Source organism: Hemicordylus capensis, chromosome 1, assembly GCF_027244095.1.
Source record: "Hemicordylus capensis ecotype Gifberg chromosome 1, rHemCap1.1.pri, whole genome shotgun sequence".
NCBI lineage: Eukaryota > Metazoa > Chordata > Lepidosauria > Squamata > Cordylidae > Hemicordylus > Hemicordylus capensis.
In genome coordinates this window covers 350,894,266-350,914,995 of record NC_069657.1, presented here as the reverse complement: position 1 = coordinate 350,914,995, position 20,730 = coordinate 350,894,266, and the positions used below count along the sequence as shown (strand labels likewise).

At 45.5% G+C, this 20,730-nt stretch overlaps 1 protein-coding gene across 9 annotated transcripts in view; it reads left to right on the top strand.

The window, feature by feature from the left end:
* The window catches only part of AHI1 (Abelson helper integration site 1), a 184,473-nt gene that overhangs the window by 56,735 nt on the left and 107,008 nt on the right, over positions 1 to 20,730 (top strand). For all 9 annotated transcript variants that reach the window (XM_053288476.1, XM_053288440.1, XM_053288454.1 and 6 more), the window contains 5 exons: positions 1,248 to 1,477; positions 3,040 to 3,143; positions 4,714 to 4,832; positions 5,085 to 5,215; positions 20,157 to 20,297. In XM_053288476.1, the coding sequence (XP_053144451.1) occupies positions 1,248 to 1,477; positions 3,040 to 3,143; positions 4,714 to 4,832; positions 5,085 to 5,215; positions 20,157 to 20,297 (725 nt within the window). The remainder of the gene's footprint in view (positions 1 to 1,247; positions 1,478 to 3,039; positions 3,144 to 4,713; positions 4,833 to 5,084; positions 5,216 to 20,156; positions 20,298 to 20,730) is intronic.

The window sequence follows — 20,730 nt, the reverse complement described above, 5'->3', positions numbered from 1 at the left end:
ATAGACCTAAAGCATCACTGGAATGGGAATTTCACCATGGTGGGCAACATCTAGACTGAATTAGTCCTGACTAAGCACCACTGAAATCAATGAGACAAGATAGTAATTATGAACATGTCCCATTTATTTTAATGCGATTTAGTCATGGCTAATTTAATCTGGATGTTGCCCATTGTAATGCACAATCTTAACTACTCTTGCATCCGATTACCTGCAAAGGTTAAGCAGACTGAATATGTATGTGTGTTACCTTCCAGATTTTAATCGCAGTCACCCAAGTTCCCCTCAGTGCTGTTGAAACTTTCCACAGTACATTGAATGCTGAATTAAACCTTTTGTTCCACATAGCACTTAATAAAGTTCTGTATTCCTCATAATAATTCATCATAGTGTTTAGCTTTTTATTGATAACCTTTAATTACAGTTTTTAAAAATTTGTCATTTTAGTTGTGTTTTTAGCCTGGTCTTTAATAAAATTTAAAAAGATAAAAGACCATTTTTATTCAATATTTTATCTATTTTATTAGTGTTGCAAGCCGAACAGTAGTCCACTGAAGGGGCAGGGTATAAATATTTTTTAAAATAATAATTCTGCAATACTCATTGCTTTGATTCTGGAAAGTGTTTGCAATCATCGAAACCCCACTATAGAAATGTACTTGTTAGTTTTTATCTAGTTTTTTAATTTGCACAATTGTGCTTTGAAACTGTTGGTTTTATTTAATGAAAAACAAATTTTAAGTCAATCCGTCAATTATTTTCTTCCTCTCCCTCATTCTGTGTCGAATAACCGACAGTGACACGACTTCAGAACCCCAGTATGGCAAAGCCACCTGTTTGTGCTGTCAAGATTCACCTGAATGCCAGCCCAGAGGAGAACCTCTTGAGGAGGAGGGGGAGCCTACCCCAGCCTGGATTCCCGATCCCATGGGGAAAATGCTTGGGAAACTCTCCTTGCACACTCCTGCTGCAGCACCCCACCCCCATGCCATCCCAGTTATCACTCTGGCGGTACGACATTCTGCTTCCCATAAAGGAAGCCCCCCGCACTGAAAGCATGCAGTACTTTGTGGAGACAGCTGTGCTGCAAGCAGTCACCTCCACACAGTCCAGATGTAATGTTGCGGTTTATTCGGCTTTGGCAATATTGAAGCACGGGCCTAACAACTAGGCATTGATCATGTACTGCATTTCCTAGAAGACTTTACCGCAAGAGCTCAGGTTTTGTAAATGTTGTTTCTTTCTAGGATGTGGAAAATTGAAGCCCAGGTGACATCAGCTATGAAAGTTTTCCCTCATCCTTCATTTGTCTACACTGCTAAGTACCATCCAGTAGTTGGGTATATTGTAGTAACAGGATGCTATGACTCTGTGATTAGGGTGTGGAATGCAAAAGTGAAAGAAATTCATGGTCAGCTTCTACAAGAGTTTGATGGTCACAGGAGTTTTATCAATACATTGTGTTTTGATGTAGAAGGTAAGTCACAAAATACTTCACATCGTGAAAATGCCATATGTAATGCTTTACACCTTATTACTTGATGAGGTTGCTGCAAGAAAGATAGATGTAATTGTTTGTTTAAAAAATTGTATCCCACCTTTTCCCACAGACTCAAGGCAATTAACAAAAATTAAAAGAATACAACAGTAAAAACACAATAAAAGCAAAATAAAAAACAAAAATAACAGCAATCATTAAGGGTATTCACACACGCAGCCTAACACAGGGTAGGGCAGCCCAGCCTGGGTTAGGCTATATGTGTGAGGCACTGGGAGCATGGTATCTCCCAGTGCTGCCCCTACACCAAGCCCCACTTTTTAAACCAGTGTTTAGCTGAGGTTAAGCGAACCTGTGGATTGCTTAACCTTGGCCGGCAATAGTCTTGGTGATTGCCACCGGGTTAAATGGCTTTCCCCTGGCCCACTGCCATTTCTGGCAGCAAGCCGGGGGGATGGAGGGGCCGTGTTGAGCCACTGTGCTCATGCCCCAGGGCACCCTGGGATGCGGGAGTGGGGAGGTCCTCCTCCCAGCATCTGCCTCCACCGCATCACTGCTCGTGTGGGCACATGGTGTGGCGAAGAGGAGGACAACAGCTGCTTGTCTGCCAGGAAAGGCAGGTGAGCTCCTGTCTTCCCTGCAGCCCTCCCTCCTCAGTGAAGTCATGTGAAATACCTCATTAAGCAGTAGTAATAACATCATTAAGACAGCAAAAACAGTGTAAAAGTAGCATACAAAACAGAGAGGGGTGGAACAGTTACCAGCAGCAGCGAAAACTCTTGAGGGTATTGGGAAAGTTCTCTAACACAGAAGCATCTTAACATTATCTAAAAATTACTAGGGAATGTGTCACCCACAGATCAGGTGGCAAGGAGTTCCAAAAAGAGGGGGTTACAACTAAGAAGGCTCACACACGTGTTCCCACCAAACAAATTTTAGAAAGTGATGGGATGTGCAAGAGTGCCCTCTGAAACATCTCATAGGCTGGGCAGATTCAAATGGGTGTACCAGTGCCTGTGTACCCACAGCAAACATAACTGCTGTGTGAAGTGGCTCTTGGTGAAGGCATCTAGAAGTTTGGAACAACACTGAGTCATGGACTCAGCTTTGGGGCTGCCTCTGCAAGAAATTGGATGTAATGGTTTGTATCCAAAGCTGTCTTTCCTCATGTCAAAGGAAGGAACCTCTGGATACAATCCTTTCAGGAGGGTCTCCAAAGAAATCGAGAAAAGGCATTGGTAGAAGGAGAATTGGGAAGGGGTTATGATGCAGCAGTCCAAAGGGAGGAGGAACTTAACACCTACTACTACTACACTGCATTTTGCATTCTTGCCAGTCCAAAAGTCCCACCAGTTTTGAAAAAGGTTATCCTGTATTCTGTCTTTTCATGGCTATAGGAAGTTCTCTTGTAATCAATCTTGCCTTAAAAGAAAGAGATTTGACTTAGATATATAGTTACCTTTCTGTATATAATTATTTGTCTGATTGAATGTCAAAACTGCTCATTCATCACATTAAATGACTGCTTTATTATTTTCTAGGATTCCACATGTTCTCTGGAGACAGCACAGGGCTGATAATAATCTGGAATACTTTTGTTAAAGGGAATTCTCAATCTCCAACTCAGCACTGGGGCATTGATAAGGTACAGATATAGGTTTAATTAACAAAGTAACTTTCATGTAGGCCACAGATATTTGTTGAAGACATGCAGTTTTTAAAAAAGATGTTGGTAGATGTGCAGCTGCATGCAGGATGCTTTGGGTTTATTTCCTATACAAGTTAATTGTTACATTAGCATTTAGTAAATACCATTTTTTGCTGAATAACTTGGATTTGATTTAATTATCAGTTAACTATAATAGACTATTCACTTGGCTATTAAAAGTTTGATTTGGACTCAAGATCAGATTAGATTAGATGGAGTACAACATTGTAGTCTGACAATGAAATGCTTACTTTTTAAAAAACACACAAAATGATTTCATTTTCCTCTTGGTTTATTCGGTCTTTCTTATTGTCTAGTTGTTTTGTTTTCAGAATGTCTTGAGTAAATAGAAGATGAACCATCCTAGATAATGATAAAGTGTTGTTGCACAGCATTAAACTGCCCTTAGTCCAATTACTTGAGAGTACTCTACAGAAAACAAATTCTTCCTCAGTCCCATTAGGATATCAGTGTATCCCTATTGTATTCAAGGTGCTTGGGCACTTGATTTTCTTGGAATATATGTTGTTCAGTAATAAGGGGTAGATGGGACAAGTGGTATAGTCACTGCTATGTTTAGGGAGGAATTATAGGATTTGTCCAATAATAAGCAGCTTTAAGGGGGTGGGGATAAGTGAATAGGTTTAATTAGAAAGAATCACTCTGGGCAAGAATCTTAGGTATTCTTGAGCAGTGCTGGCTTTGGATGTCCAGGTAGGGGCAATGACCAGAGTGCATTTCATAAGTTTAATCTGTTTCTCCAGCGGTGTCCTTTCTAGAAGATAAAAAGACCCATAAAGTATACTGTGTGTATGGAACTCTTTCCTAGGGAGACCTGCTGATGTTTGTTCTCTTCTAGGGATGGGCCCGGACCGGTCCGGAGGCCATTCTAAAGGCCTCCGGAACGGTCCAGACCTGGGCAGTCCGGTTCGGGTGGGGTGGGGGCTTTAAGAGCGGGTGGAGGGTTTACTTACCCCTCCCACCTCTTTCTCGTTCTGGCGCCGTAAGTTTAATAGTAATTGGGGCGGCAAGTCCTTTGCGCACGCGCACGTCACAGAGACGTGAAGCACGTGCACGATGTGTGTGCGCAAACGACTTCTGGGAGTTTTGCAGAGCAGCAGCGGTGAAGGGGCGGCAGGGAGGTATCCTGCCGCCCCAATTACTACTAAACGTACGGCGCCAGAACAGGAAAGAGGCAGGAGGGGTAAGTAAACCCTCCACCCGCTCTTAAAGCCACCCCCCACCTCAGTGCCGGACCGCAGTTTGGCGGTTCCGTGCACACTCCTATTCTCTTCTACAGTCAAAATGTTTTCATACTACTTTGTATTTGTGGATAGAATATACATAACTGAAGATGGTTTTGATTTATGGTTAAACAAAATTAATTGTAAGCTGACCTGAGTATTGTAATAGAAATAAACCCCATACGCTTTAGAATAAATAAAATAAAGCAAGTGAAATTTACCCTATTGCATTTATATTTTCACTAGTTCTTGTTCCTTTGCAGGAGATATTAGAAGATGATATTAAAGGAACAGTAATCACTCATTTGGAGGTACATCCAAATGGAAGACGTTTATTGATTCATGCCAAAGACAGCACTGTGAGAATCATGGATCTCCGAATGTAAGTATCTCAGAGTGACTTAACTTGATATTTAACCTTTTATTTTTAAGACAAAAAGTTATTATCTATCTGTTCATGTATTGTTCTTCTTTGTCACACATATGCATAAAAATAACTTCATTCCTGTGTAATGGTGGGAAGTTCTTCGTGGACCTCCAGGATAGCCTGACTTCAAGGGAGGGCCATAGTGGGTGTGAGAATGGTTTCCAAGCAGTAGCTGTATTCATTCACAAACTTTATTTCCCTTTTTAGCTTTGCCACGAAGAAATATATAGGTGCTACAAATTATCGTGAGAAAATTCGTAGTACCCTAACACCATGTGGAACATTCCTTTTTTCTGGAAGTGAAGATGGTAAAGCATATGTGTGGAATCCAGAAACAGGTACCTGAGTCAATATTTTAAAGTACTGGAAGAAGTGGTTGAGTTATTTCATTTAAAGATTATTTAGATTTTTTAAAAGCTCCTGAGTCCGGGACCAGGGTTTTTTTTTAATCCAACATGATTTAACTGTGATACAAAATTAAAATTTAGGATAGTTTATTTTATTAGATTTGTACAGGGGAGGGAAGTGTTATGTATTTTAAAGCAACTGATCACTCAGGCACTGAACTCTCTTACATTATCTAACTGATTGTGTCATCTCCTTATTTGAACAAAATGTTCAGTCCTGTACTAGGTTCAAATGTGAGTATCTTAAAACATGCTAGATGAAAAAAGTCACAGCAGAAAGGATTTTAGTGCTGAATCATTTTCAAGGTAACAATGGATTGGGTAGGGATAGGAGAAGTGCAGATCCAGGCTAGATACAGGAAAAGTAATCCAGGGAGTCAGCGAGTCAAAAAGTAGCTGCATAGTCAAAGCCAGGAAAGGTTTGAATTCCAAGGCAGTAGGAAAATATTTGGGGAGCAGACACAGGTGCATAGTCCAAACTGGCAAGAGTCAAGATCCAAGGCAAGGAGCAGAGTCCTCACAGAGCAGATTAGTTGCTTTGACTGAGGAGCAAGCTCTAAGGCTAGGGTTTTAGAGGGCTTGGTGGCTCGGATTAAGTCCTTTGCCAGTCAACTGATTCAGGTACTAGACAGGCTGGTACTGTGGCCTGGATGGCACCCTTGAAGGACGGGGCTCCGTCTGCTAGGCTTGCAGAAGAAACAGAATGTTGGTGGAAGTCAGGGGCTGGAGCCTGACTGGCAGGGAGCCCCCATTCTCCTCACACCTTACAGTAGATTAGTATATAGCCTTTTTGTTCTATTCTAGTGATCGGTTCTATTCAATCAGATATTATGAAAAGTGGCAAAATCCTAGAATTATAGATAATTCTACTGATTCCCTCAACAATTTGTGAAAATTAAGCAAGTATTTGAAGAAGGCTCAGTGTAAATCCCCAGTGAAATATAATTATTCATCTGCTTGAATGTTGGTTTAAACAGCACAAGCACTCCAGCCTACAGCCTCATGTGTGCTGATGCATATGTGGCCTAAATGCAGGCTTCCTCTCAACCCTGGTCCATAGGCAGCTGAACCCAGTATAGACACGGATCCAGCAAGATTTGGAGTGAGATTTGGAGCTCAGTGAGTTCCAAGAGCAATTTGCCAGGTAGTCATAGCTTCAGCCAGTAAGGAGACTACCAAACAAGGTAATTCATTGGTCAAAGTTCAGCTATCCCTCTGAGCAGGATGAAATCAAGACGTACGTAGACTAGAAGGAAACGAAATTGACCTGGGCTTAATTAAATAAGAAGAGAGGAGGCAAGTAAAGACAGGCAAGTCAAAGCTGTTCCCCAGGCAAAGACTCAAGTCTGACTTGGTAATTTTTATACCAGACCAAATGAGGAAGGGTCAATGGGGTTCCTGAGGTCTGAATCATGGTGAAGTCTGGGAATGAGAATTCTGTTGCTTTACACTTCTTCATCCCACTATTATTAGTGGCTCATTACCAGAGATATTACAGATGCAGAACTGGCTTTCCAGTACTGTGTCTGAAATACATGAAAAGCAACCTTATGGCTATGGAATTGGCTCCTGAAAATCGTTAATAATACATATTCTGTTAAGTTGGCTCAGAAGAAACTTAATACATAATGTGTGGGCCTTTGCAATAATCAGGCCTTTTGATGCTGCACTGAATCTATTGTTGAATATCCTTCAGATTATACATAGTGGAACTTAATATAGTTCTTCTCTAGATCACTTTATTTAGTTGGGTCCCAAGCCTATAATCTGGATCGTGATCTGTTGCATTAATAAGGAATGGGGCTCTGCTCCTGTGCATGGACCTCGTGGGTAGATTGACTAGCTCCTCATGGTGCCCACTCTGCCTTGCACGTGCTCCATGCTTCTGTTGATTTTGGCAGTTGGAGACGCCATTTTCTCACTTTCTTTTTGACTGCCAAAGCATCAACACCTCATTGCTGGCTCCTCATTATAACTAGATTCAGTTGACTAAAAGGAAAAGGAAGGATATTAGTTGTGTTGCTCCTGTTTGACTTCGGACTGCATTTGACTCTTCTTACGGAATTCAGACTGGTTTCGGTTTATTGGAACTTCCTAAAATCGCTTCGGGGCTGCTGCCTCAGGGTGTGCCCTTAATGGCAATGGAAGTCAAGAACACATTCAAATGCTGTGTGGACTCCCAGGCTAAACTACCTTCGACTGACCATCATGATTCTTGTTTGCTGTGCTTAGGGGAACAGCACAACCCGTCAGCTTGCAAATTATGCTGTTCAGCACCTTCAAGCATTTAGCCAAGACTGAATAATGGGCCATGGTAACTAACAGCAGTGACAATGCGCAGTCACACATGGTTGAAATCCACATACCTACAACAGGATATGCTTGACTGCGTGGAGAACTTGGCCTTCGATGGGAAAGGCTTGTTCAGTGAGAATATGGACTCCACTATGGAGTCAATAAAAAATCAAAATATACAGCTAAGACTTTTATGGTTACAACTTCTGCATCCACGTACCTTCATTTTACTGCCTATATGCGAAACAACAGGCCAATTACAGACAAGACCGGAAGGATTTCCGCCGTCAATATTGGCCTTACCAAAGAAATAAGGGATCTGGATCATGATCTGATGAGCCCATAAGTAAATGGGTTCTGCGCCTGCGCAGGCACCTCACGGGCCGACTAAGTAGCTCCTAACCGTCCTCTCGCGCTCTCAGCGCCCTTTATATTGAACGGCTGGGCGTCCTCCAGTCAGTTTCTGTTTGACCGCCACAGCGTTCAGACCTCGTTCGGGCTCCTTGGTAGCAGAAATTGTTGTGAAGAACTGTTATTACCATGGACCGTTTTTGGCTTCTCTCTTGCTTTTTGGACCAGTATAGTTGACGGATTGGCTTGTCTACCTGGTAATTTGACTTTGGACTGTACTTTTGGAACTGAGACTGTGTAACGGACTGACTTTGTTGACGGAACAGACGGATATTTTGGTTAACGGGACTCGGATTGTTTAACGGAGATCACGTAAATAATGGAGGCTAAAACAACTTTTAAGCGCTGTGTAAAGAGCCGCGCGAAGTTGCCATCTACCGATCACCATGATGCCTGCTTACTGTGCCTTGGTGAAGAGCACAACACGGCAGCATGTAAAATCTGTTGTGCTTTTTCGAAGCAGACAAGGACGAATAGAGCATTGCGCCTACGGGCTGCTCTATATGATGAAGTGCTGTGCCCCCCGACTCCTCGCCCTGGCATCCCGTCGACATCGAGGGGCGCCACTTCGACATCGACACCGCCTTCGGGGTCGGGGAAACACGGAGCTGTACTTAAACAGTCTAAAACCATGTCGGCAGGCGAGACCTTCAAGAGACCTCTGGAAGTCTCTTCAAAGGAACTGCGGCGCATAGAGAAAAAGCGCTGTTGAGAAGCTGAGAGGAATGGCCAGAGCGCTGAGAGCGATGGCCAGAGCGAACAGAGGCGTGGAACGCCCTCGCCCTCCTCGGCACAGGGATCAGAGACGGATTGGAATGCAGAGGCTGGCGGGGCGAGCTTGATTTTGACGTCGGCGGCTGCTCTGAACCAACAGGAGTTTTCGATGTCGGAGCACACGGTGCCCGCGCATTCGTCGATATCGATAGAGCAACCTTTGGTGCAGGTGGAGAGACCTCCAACACAGTGGCGTCGATCTCTGTCGCCGGCACCTGCCCCTCAGCAGTCGTCATCCACTCCACTGCAAGCAAGGAGGGTGGATTGTCAACACTCGGACCGAAGTGCTACTTCTGCTCTTCGGGATTTGCTGGAATCAGCATCAAGCACCCCCTCTGAGTCCACCTTCCGGGGTTTCTTACGCACTGGTCTGGACGAGGAACAGGAGGATGGGGATCCCCCTATCCCCCCGCCTAAGACACCATCTCTCTCCCCAAGGGGTGCAGTTGGAAATTTGCTGCAGTCGCCTTTGGCGGTGGTGTCTCCGATAGCTGGCCCGTCTAATTATAATGCAGGTGTGTGCCAATCTACTAATCAGCCAACTCATTCTTGTGGCTTTCGGCACTCCCTGCCTCATGACTATGGAGAATATTTGAGATGGAAGGCGCTGCAGCCTGACCCTCAACAGCATCGTACCATGGGACCTCCCTTGGGGAGCGCTGCGATGCCACTACAACCGGCGTTGCTGCTCCAGCCACCCCAGGTTGTTCATCCCCAGCAGCCTGTGCTTCAAGCCTCCGCTTCTTGTCAGACTCAGACTCCGGTGCCGACACAGGAGAAGCCAGGTGGGAAGTGGAAGAGGAAATCTACCCCGCCACCAAGCCCTCCAACGCGGGATTCGCCTCCCAGACCGGTACAGCAGGAGTATTCTGAGTCGGGCAACTCAGACTCTGATCGGGCAAGCCGTCAGTCGGATCCCCCATCTGATGTTCCGCCGCGCCTGTCCAGATCCCCTACAGAGGAACTAAAGGCTTACCATTCATTAATAAGGGAGATAGCAGAGGCATTGGGAATGGACTTGAAACAACCTGAGACAGAGGTCGCTGACCCTGTATATAATATGATGCTTCAATCTAAGACATCGCATCCTGTCTCGTTGCCAATGATTCTGGCTATTGCAAAGGCGGCCAAGTCAGCTTGGGATACCATACAATCTTCAAACCCTACATCAAAACGACTGGAGAACCTGTACAGGGTTCAAGAGGAAGACAACGCCTACCTTTTACATCATCTGGATCTGAACTCCATGGTGGTCGATTGTGTGTCAACATCTAAGGGTGGCCGCCGGCACACGACACCTGTGGACAAGGAAAGCAGAAAGATTGATGTACTGGGGCGTAAACTGTACACCTCCTCGAGCCTAGCTATACGCATTGCCAATTACGCTGCGTGCATGGCACGTTATACTCACTTTTTATGGGATAATTTGTTACAGGATTCTACTCCAATGACTCCTGAGGAGCTGCAGGATAAGCTCAATGAAGTTTATGACAGAACTACATCCGTCACAAGGCAGCAGCTTAGCGCTTTTAAACATCTAGCAGAGACTCAGTCTAGGGCCATGGTAACTGCTCTCACCATGCGTCGCTATGCGTGGTTACGTGCTACTTCTCTTCAACCAGATATGAAGGATCGCGTAGAGAACCTTGCTTTTGATGGGAAGGGACTGTTCCATGAAAGCACTGACGCAACTGTGGAGACATTGAAGAAGTCTAAATTTATAGCGAAAACCTTCATGGTTACTGCCTCAGCAACGAGCTCCCGTAGCCATAATTATACACTCCAGAGACCGTACCGCTTCCAAGACAAGAGGGATTTTAGATGACAGAATAGACCCTACCAGTGGTCAAAGGGGTTTAATAGCAACAACAAGCACAAGAACCAGAACAATCGTCCCAATAAGGACGCATCTAAGCAGTCTTTTTGATTGTTCTGTCAGCCCACTGCATACACGAACAATTTCCAGGACCACTGTCACCGGCCCTGTAGTTGCCAGCTCGACCATCAGACTGGCAAGCCATGCCCAAGCATGGCACAATATAACATCGGACCAATGGGTGCTGAGAATAATACAGACTGGTTATGCGATCGAGTTCACAGCTCTGCCTCCATTCTCAGGCCTGAGGTTTACCAATACCAGGCGACACTGGTATTGGAGGAGGAGATTCAGGTGTTGTTGGAAAATGAAGCAATTGTTCCAGTGCAGTGGGCAAAAAGGTTGTCCGGATTCTACTCCCGCTACTTTCAGATACCCAAGCAGGATGGGGGTATCCGGGTAATCATGGACTTGAGGGGTCTCAACAACTTTGTCTGGGCTCGGAAGTTCAGGATGACGACGTTGCAGGAAATTATCCCCTTCCTGGACCAGGAGGAATGGGCGGCGATGTTAGATCTAAAGGATGCATACTTCCATGTGGGCATCCAGGAGAACCACCGGAGATACCTCAGATTTACAGTGGGAGAGGCGATATACCAGTATGCGGTCCTGCCTTTCGGCCTTTCAACAGCCCCAAGGGTATTCACCTAGGTCGTTGCAGTGGTGGTGGCTTACCTTCGAACATGGGGCTTGATTGTTTATCCGTATTTAGACGACTGGCTCCTGGTGAGCAAGGACAAGGAACTGCTTGGTACTCAAATCCAGATGATGCTGCGTCTTCTCCAAGACTTAGGAGTCAATGTCAACTGGAAGAAGACAAAATTTAACACCAAGGAAACGACTGAGTTACATAGGGGCCACCCTCGACTTGGAGCAGCGGAGAGCATACTTGCCAAAGGAAAGGTGTTGCCAGATCAAGACCTTGGCGCACCGGTTCACATGCAACCCCAGACAAAAGGCAAGGGAAGTTCAAAGGCTGTTAGGTTTGATGGCATCTTGCAACACGACTGTCCGGTACACGCGGCTTCGGCTGCGTCCCCTGCAAAGGTGGTACCTGGGGCACTTTCGCCCCAACGTAGAGAGCCAGAAAATGTTTTTACAGCTTCCTAGAGCCGTACTGACTTCCCTGCGTTGGTGGATGTCGGAGGCGAATCTGTTGCAGGGAGTTCCGTTCAAGCCTTTAATTCCGACGGCATGGGTCACAACAGATGCTTCCCTGCTAGGGTGGGGAGCGCACTGCGGCCCATACTGCATACAAGGACAGTGGAGGCCCCAGCAAGCTCAGCGTCACATCAGTTATCTGGAGCTCTTAGCAGCCTTTCTGGCGTTAAGGGCCTTTGAGCCACAGCTGAAAGGGGCGGTAGTTCAGATCCATCTGGACAATACAACGGCAATCGCATACATAAACAAACAAGGGGGGATGGTCTCCCCCATTCTTTGTGCCTTGTCCATGAGATTGTGGGATTGGTGCATTATGCACACCATGTATCCGCTTGCACTACACATTCGAGGTGTGGACAATCACCTTGCCGATGCTCTCAGTCGAAACAGCCAGATAGGCCAGAAGCACGAATGGGAGATCAAACGAGAGTGTATCAATCTTCTCTTCAGTCGGTGGGGCGCACCGACAGTGGATGTGTTTGCCACGCCAGCCAACAGGAAGTGCATGAGATATTGCTCACGAGCAGGCGTGGGTGTGGGGTCTCTGGGAGACGCGTTTCAACACGACTGGAGCAGGGGGCTCCTATACCTGTTTCCGCCACTGCCACTTCTCAGTCGGGTGTTAGCTCAGATCCTGAGGGACAGGGCGACTTGCATACTTCTAGCCCCATGGTGGCCACGCCAGCCGTGGTTTGCGCCGCTACTTCGGCTGTTGGAGGGGAACTACTACATGTTTCCAGACGTACCGGACCTTCTACAAAGAGAGGGAGGTCGGATACTTGATCCAGAGATCCAGACACTGTGATTAACAGCTTGGAGAATAGACTTTTGAAAACATTCTGCTGAACAGTAGGCGCTTGTCGACTAGGCGTAGCTACATGTGTAAGTAGAAGAGATTTAAGGCCTATGCTAAATTACATAAGTTCAAGGCTCTCCAGGCAACAGTGCGCCAGGTACTGCTTTATTTAACCAGTTTGAAGATGAACGGCCTGGCTAACGTGTCTTTGAAGGTACATTTGGCGGCTATTTTGGCAAGGCTCCCGGGACAGGATGGGAAATCTGTTTTTACCCATCCAGAGTGTAAGAGGTTCATGAAGGGACTAAATAACTTGTACCCTCCACTAAAACAGCCATTAGAACAGTGGAGTCTTTCATTGGTTCTCTCTGCTTTGACAGAAGGTCTTTTTGAGCCTCTACATTCAGCTGACCTCCACTTACTGATACTTAAGACAGCCTTTTTAATTGCGATCACTACAGCGAAGCGTGTGGGAGAACTGACGGCGCTGAGGGTGGATAAACCGTACACCGAGTTCTACCCACACAAGGTCGTGATGAGACTGGACCCCAGCTTCCACCCGAAAGTTATCACTGAATTCCACCTTAATCAGGAAATAGTATTGCCTACCTTTTTCAAAGACCCACAGTCGGCACTGGAAAGGGCGCTGCATTCGTTGGATGTGCGTAGAGCTGTGCTATACTATCTGAAAGGGACAAGAGAAATCAGAAAGTCAAATCGGCTATTTGTAGCTTACAAGGGTAAGCACAAGGGGCAGCCGGTGTCCCGTCAGCGCATAGCTCATTGGCTGGTTGAACTTATTCTGCTGGCATATAAGCAGCAGGGGGTTATGCCCCCCAGGACGATTAGGGCCCATTCTACCAGGGCGTACTCGACATCAGCAGCTCATCTCTCGGGGATCAAGATGGATGACATCTACATGGCTGCGACGTGGTCAACGCAGCAGCCATTCATCAGACATTATGTGGTTGACCTGCGCATGGCGTGTCAGGCTGATTATGGGCGGAGTGTATTGAAAAGGGTGCTACCGTGAGGGACGTCCTTCTGCACCCGCCTCCTTGCTGGGTAGCTGACTAATCACCCATTTATTTATGGGCTCAACGGATCACAATCCAAATAAACAGGTTGCTTACCTTTAACAGGTGATCTGGTAGTGATCCATTGAATCCATAAGACCTGCCCGGGAACCATCCCCACTGCAGAAGTGAGGCTACAACGTAGCAGATCGTGTGTTATGGGCGGTCTGCACAAAAACTGACTGGAGGACGCCCAGCCGTTCAATATAAAGGGCGCTGAGAGCGCGAGAGGACGGTTGGGCATCACGAGGAGCTACTTTGTCGGCCCATGAGGTGCCTGCGCAGGCGCAGAACCCATTTACTTATGGATTCAACAGATCACTACCAGATCACCTGTTACAGGTAAGCAACCTGTTTTTTTGGCCAGTGGGCAAAAGGCCAGAACACCAGGCTTGCCAAAGACCAAAAAAACCAGACTCTTTTATTGGCTCAACCACCCACTGCAATCAGAACACCAACAACCATATGCGAAAGCACACAACACCTGCTTTGTAGTTGCCAGCAGTTCCATCAAATTTGCAAGCCATCCCAAAGCATGGCAACACATAACATTAGACCAGTGGGCACTCAGAATTATCAAGACTGGTTACGCTTTAGAGTTCAAGAATGTGCCTCCATTCTCAGGCATAAGGTACACAAGAGCAACCTCCTACATTGCTGGAGGCAGTGCAGGTGCTATTGGAAAAGGGAGCAATTGCCCCAGTGCGGTGGACTGAGCAGATGTCCGGATTTTACTCCCATTACTTTCAGATCCCAAAGAGAGATTGGGGAATTCGGGCAATCATAGACCTTCGGGGTCTCAATTTGTTTTTGCGTGCACGCAAGTTCAGAACGACGACGTTGCAGGGAACACTGCCTCCCCTGTGCAAGGAAGAGTGAGCAGCGATGTTAGCCTTGAAATACTTCCATATTGGAATTCAGGAAAACCACTGCAAGTACCTGCCGTGTACAGTGGGAGATGCAGTGTTCCAAAGCAGGTTCTTCCTTTGGGGTTTTTAACAGCCCCGTGTGTGTTCATGAAAGCCATGGCAGTAGTGGTGGCACGCTTATGGATGGAGGGTGTTGTGGTGTACTATTTTTAGCCGACTGGCTTCTGGTAGAGGATGACAAAGGAAGGTTGTTTTCGCAGATCCACTTTGTGTTACAGCAGCTGCAGGATCTAGATATCACGTCAACTGGAAGAAGTCAAACCTGGAACCACAGAAATGCATAAGTTACATTAGGGCAATTCTAGATGTGCAATTAAAAAGGGCATTCTTACCAATAAAGTAATATCAGCAGATCAGAGACCTGGTTTGCCTATTCAACAAAGCTCCGACACAAACCTCCTGCAATGTACAAAGGTTGATGGGGTTAATGGCGTTCTGCAATGCAACTGTACATTACATGTGTCTGCGGATGTGACCACTACAGTTGTGGTACCTCAGACACTTCTGCCCAAATGTGGACAGTCAGGAGAGGTTGCTAACGCTTCCACAAGAGGTCCTGCAATCTCTGCCTTGGTAGACTGTGGAAACCAATCTGCTGAGAGGTGTCCCTTTTCAAACCCTGACCCTCACGCAATGGGTAACTTGAGATGTGTCCCTCCTGGGGTGGGTAGTACATTGTGCTGAACATCAGATGCAGGACCAGTGGATGGAACAACAATGGTGTCAACACATAAATTACTTAGAGCTACTGGCTGTGCTTATGGCACTGATGGCATTTGAGCCCCTGCTAAGCAACAGGGTGGTGCAGTTTCAACTCAACAACACCACGGCCATAGCGTATCTCAACCAACAGTGGGGAACAGTCTCCCATTCCCTTTGCCTTGAGTCTATGGTTATGGGAATGGTGCATCTCTCACAGTGTGTACCCTTTGGCCATACATATCTGGGGTGTGGACAATGTGCTGTCAGATGACCTCAGCCGCTCCATGCAGCACTACCAGCACCACGAATGGGAGATCAACAGCATCTACCTGAGATGGGTGTTCAGCTTCTGGGGACATCCAACCATGGACTTGTTTGCGACTACCGCCAACAAAAAGTGTCTGAAATACTGCTCACATGCCGGTGTCGGGCAAAGGTCACTGGTGGCCTCGCCAGCCATAGTTTGCACCGCTTCTCAAACTCTTGAGGAGGACTTTCCACAGATAACCACTGAGACCAGATCTCCGGTGCGAGACAGCAATGTGATGCAGCATCCGGATGTAAGGACTCTGCAATGCCAGCATGGAGAGTCAGCTTCTAAAGAAAATTCTAATTAACAATAGAAGGCCGTCAGCCAGAATGAACTATGGTTCTAAGTAGAAAGGATTTAAGGAGTATGTGTGCAAACAAGGTTTCCTTTGTGTAAAGGCAACACTGAGACAAGTTCTACTTTATATGACCGCTTTAAAGCTCACGGGATTAGCAAATGTATCCCTCAAGGTACATTTGACAGCTATATCATTGAAGCATAAGTGGTGGGATGGCGCAACTGTTTTCTCCCATCTGAACTGCAATAAATTTCTAAAGGGCGTGAACAACTTATACCCACCAAAGCCACTGGGGCAATGGAGTTTGTCCTTGGTTTTGTCAACACTCACGGAAAGTCCATTTGAACCTCTTAATGAGGCTTCCCTCAAGAGGGTCACCTTGAAAACAGTGTTCCTGGTAGTGATCATGATTGCGAGACGTGTAAGTGAGCTGACGGCATTGTGCATGGACATTCCTTATATACGGTTCTATCCACATAAAGTTGTCATGCAGTTAGATCCGCAATTCCAACCAAAGATAGTGACGGAGTTCCATTTAAACCAGGATGTCACTTATCTACCTTTTTCCAGAATCTGGAATCACCACTGGAAAAGGCGCTGCATACTCTGGATGCAAGATGTTCTCTGTTGTACTATCTTTAAAAAGAGCCAGAGCCAGCATGGTGTGCTGGACTAGGTATCTGTGGAACTTGGGGAGACCCGAGTTCAAATCCCCATTCAGCCATGATACTTGCTAGGTGACTGGGCCAATCACTTCTCTCTCAGCCTAACCTACTTCACAGGGTTGTTGTGAGGAGAAACTTAAGTATGTAGTACACCGCTCTTGGGCTCCTTGGAGGAAGAGCGGGATAATAATAAATAATAATAATAATAATAAAGACCAAGAGAATTAGGAAAACAAAGAAGCTGTTTGTGGTCTACAGAAGTAGAGCCGAGGGACAGCTGATATCATGACAAAGACTCATACATTGGCTGGTAGAGTTAATTGTGCAGTCATATAAGCTGCAGGGTGTAGATCCACTGTGCACCATATGGGCCCATTCAGTTAGGGAGTATGCAGCCTTAGCAGCACATCTGTCTGGAATCCGTATGACTGATATCTGCACGGCTACAACATGGTCATCATAGCAGCCGTTTATAAGGCATTATGCCATTGACCTGAGATCTCCTGAGCAGGCAGATTTTGGGAGGAGTGTTTTGAAACAGGTGTTGCCATAGGCTTCAGGTACTACTGTGCCCACCACCTTGGTTGGAAACTTAATCACCCATTCCTTCTGACTGCAATGGATCACAATCCAGATAAACAGGTTGCTCGCCTGTAACTGATGATCTAGTAGTGATCCATTGTATTCATAAGACCCTCTCAAACCTCCCCACAGCAGTAGTAGTAGCACGGATAGATAGATAGATGTATGTGTGTGTGTGTGTGTGTGTGTGTGTAAGTGTAATACTTACCAAATATAGGCACTGCAAGATCATCAGGAGTTGGTGGTCTGCAAGAAACTGAGAAAATGGTGCCCCCAACTGCCAAAATCAATGGAAGCACAAAGCACGTGCAGGGCAGAGTGGGCACCTAGAGGAGCTAGCCAATCTACCCGTGAGGTCCCTGTGCAGGCACATTACCTTATTCATGTCTTATGAATGCAATGGATCACTACCAGATCATCAGTTACAGGTGAACTACCTGTTTTTTCCCATTGTTTGCTAGGTCTTCTCTTCCCCTCCCCATCCCCTGCTCATTCTAAGCAATATGCACAATGGGTGACGTTCTGTGCAGTCTCCCATCAATATTAGGGACCCACCAGGACTGCTGCATAACTTCAAAGGCAGCCCTGACAGTGTAGTGATGGAGCTGCTACAGGCTGCCTTTAAAGCACTCCTGGCCGAGTGGCACACTCCTGGCCAGGTGGGGTGGTGGCCACGAGAAGACACCTTTAAAAGTAGATGTAAGATGCTTACTTCCCGGTCTGGCTGCTACTGCGGTGGCTCCTCAAAACCCCAGCACTCCCCCCAGCAGCCCGCCCTCCTGCACGGTGGCTGTGTGGTTCTGAAATTGACCTAGCCTGCCCGTGGGCTTCTTGAAGACATCTGGTGGGCCACTGTGTGAAACAGGATGCTGGACTAGACAGGCTTTGAGTCTGATCCAGCAGGGCCGTTCTTATGTTCTTTAAAGGCATTCCATAGCAGCCCCATTACTACACCATTTGGACTGCCTTTACAGTTGTGAATCTGCCCCAAAGGAAGCATTATATATTTTATCCTTCTCCATTTTTCTGAATTGCCTGTGTGTTCTACATTTCTCAAATGTTTAACAGTTCTGAGAAGATTTCTGTTATATTTTCCTGTAGTATATTTGACCAACTCTTCCATTCTCACCTGCACACCTTCTTCATTCATTAATTAATCAATTAAAAATATTTGTGAACCGCCTGATAGGGATGAGCATGAGCCTGTCCGGCGCTTCCTTTTTCATGTGAGCCGGCTTGATGGGCAGGGAGGCGTACCTTTTTAAGATGCAGGTAAGGAGCTCCTTACCTATTCGCCCCCATCCCCCTGCTTTCCCTCCGCTGGTGCTCATTTTAGAAATAGTTGCACAGGGCTGCAGTGCGGCTTCCTGCAGCCCCGCGCGGTGTTGGCCCACACATGGCTGGGGCGCATGTGCACTGGCCATTTTCATGGCCAGCATTGTGTTGCTGACCACACAAATGGCCGGTGTGCATGCACCTTGACCATGTGTGTGCTGATGCAGGGCGGGGCTGCAGGAAGCAGTGCTGCGGCCTCGCACAGTTTTTTTCCTAAAATGAACGCTGGTGGGTTAAAGCAGGGGAGTGGGGTGAGCCAGTAAGAAGCTCTTTGCCTGCATCTTAAAGGTACCCTTCCCTGCCCCACAAGTGAGTGCTCATTCACATCCCTGTTGCCTGATATATCCATCTGTAGGCACTGTACATTGATTGAAAATGAAAAAACTGCTGATGTAGTACAAAGGAGACTAGTTTGAAAGATTGCAGGCATGATCTTACAAAAGCATCAGGAATCCGAGACTCCGAAGAGCTGCTTTATCCCAGTGCTACACTATATATACAGCTTTCCTTGTACATTGTGAGACAGTTCCCCCACCACCACCTCCCTCCCCCAGTTATTAAAAATATAGGTAGTCCTCTCCACTGGCCCCCTTCTAAGAACTCATTGATTGACACATGGTGCATGGTTATTGCACAAAATTCATCTTTGTGGGTGCAGATTCATGTTGCAAGCCACTTTTGCAATATGACTTCTTCTTGCACAGATGTGACAATTTTATCCATGCTGTGTAGCTCCTCTCTTCTGGGCTGTGTGTTCAGACTTAAGAATGGCTACAGGAATGGAGGGAGTGCTTAAGCTGTAGTAAAGTCACAAAACATGGCCTGGCATGTATGTTGTGGCAATATGACTACATTACAAACAGTATTCTTTTATCTATTTTTAATGATACTGTTAACATATGTGTCATCTTAACATCCAGTCTGTAGTTAAAACAGTTTAGCTAAAATTTTAATTGTTTAAATATGTTTAATTGTTTGACTGCTTTTAATTTTATGGATATATTTTAAATTGGTGTGAACTGCCTTTCAGACATTGGTTGTAGGCAATATATAAATATGCAAAATAAATAAATAGGCATAGCCTGTGGCTATTTAGAACATATAAGAACACATTATAATAAGAATTTATTAAGCTGCTTTATGATGAATCAAGCCATCGATATGTCTCTCCTACCTGATAATAGGGCAGGCAGAGGTACTCAGGCAGAGGTCTTTCCATCTTTCCCACCTTAGATTATTTTTTTAACTGGAGATGTCAGGGATTGAATCTGACCTTATGCATGCAAAGCACATACTCTATTGCTGAGTCATGAGCCCTCCCCAGTATATTTAACAATGTGTACCTTGGTTGACATGTAGACCAAGTAATTAATTCATTTTAATTAATTAATTTAAAAGATATCTATAACAGCATAAAAGCTGTTAAAACAATGAACTAGCAGCTGAATGCATTGTAAGGTAAGAATATTTTGCACACTCTTCAAAGAAGATTAAGAGAAGAACAGCTGTGTACCTTAAAATTGGATTGTTTGTTCATAATCCCCCAAATGGCGAGTTTGAACCTAGCTTTCCTCATGGAGGCCTTTTGAGTGGGTTGTCCTCAGAATTGTGATACTGGAAGATAAATGTATAAGCATGTGTATATTTTCTTCTTTTTTGTAGGTGATCAAGTAGCCATGTATTCTGATCTGTCCTTCACATCTCCACTTCGTGATGTTGCCTTTCATCCACATGAACATATGGTGTCATTTTGTGCCTTTGGTCAAAACCAGCCAATACTTGTGTACGTTTATGATTACAAAGGTAATTTAAGGACCCTGTGTATGTATGTGCATGTGTGTGTGAATAGAGAGAAATCCCTTGAGAGCATATGGGTCTTTGCTGGACGATAACTTTATAGCCCTCCCTTCTCCACCAACAGCCTTCCCATGATATGCTGCAATCCCTTCATTTTTTTAGTCCGTCCTTGGATGTTGTCATTGAATTACTGCTGGAATTTTGGCCATTTCCGCAAAAGATTAAGAAGTCACTTAAAATTGTGAAACCCTGCTTATGAGCATAAGTAGCCTTGAAACTGAATGAAACAATCTTGCTGTTAAAAGGAAACTGACTCTCAATATGAATATTTTTTTTTAAACCCTCTTTGCTTCCATGACTACAGAATACTCAGATTCAGTATCTGTGATCTGTCATTGTTTATAGGTGACTTTTAAAAGATTGTGAAGGCTGCAATCAA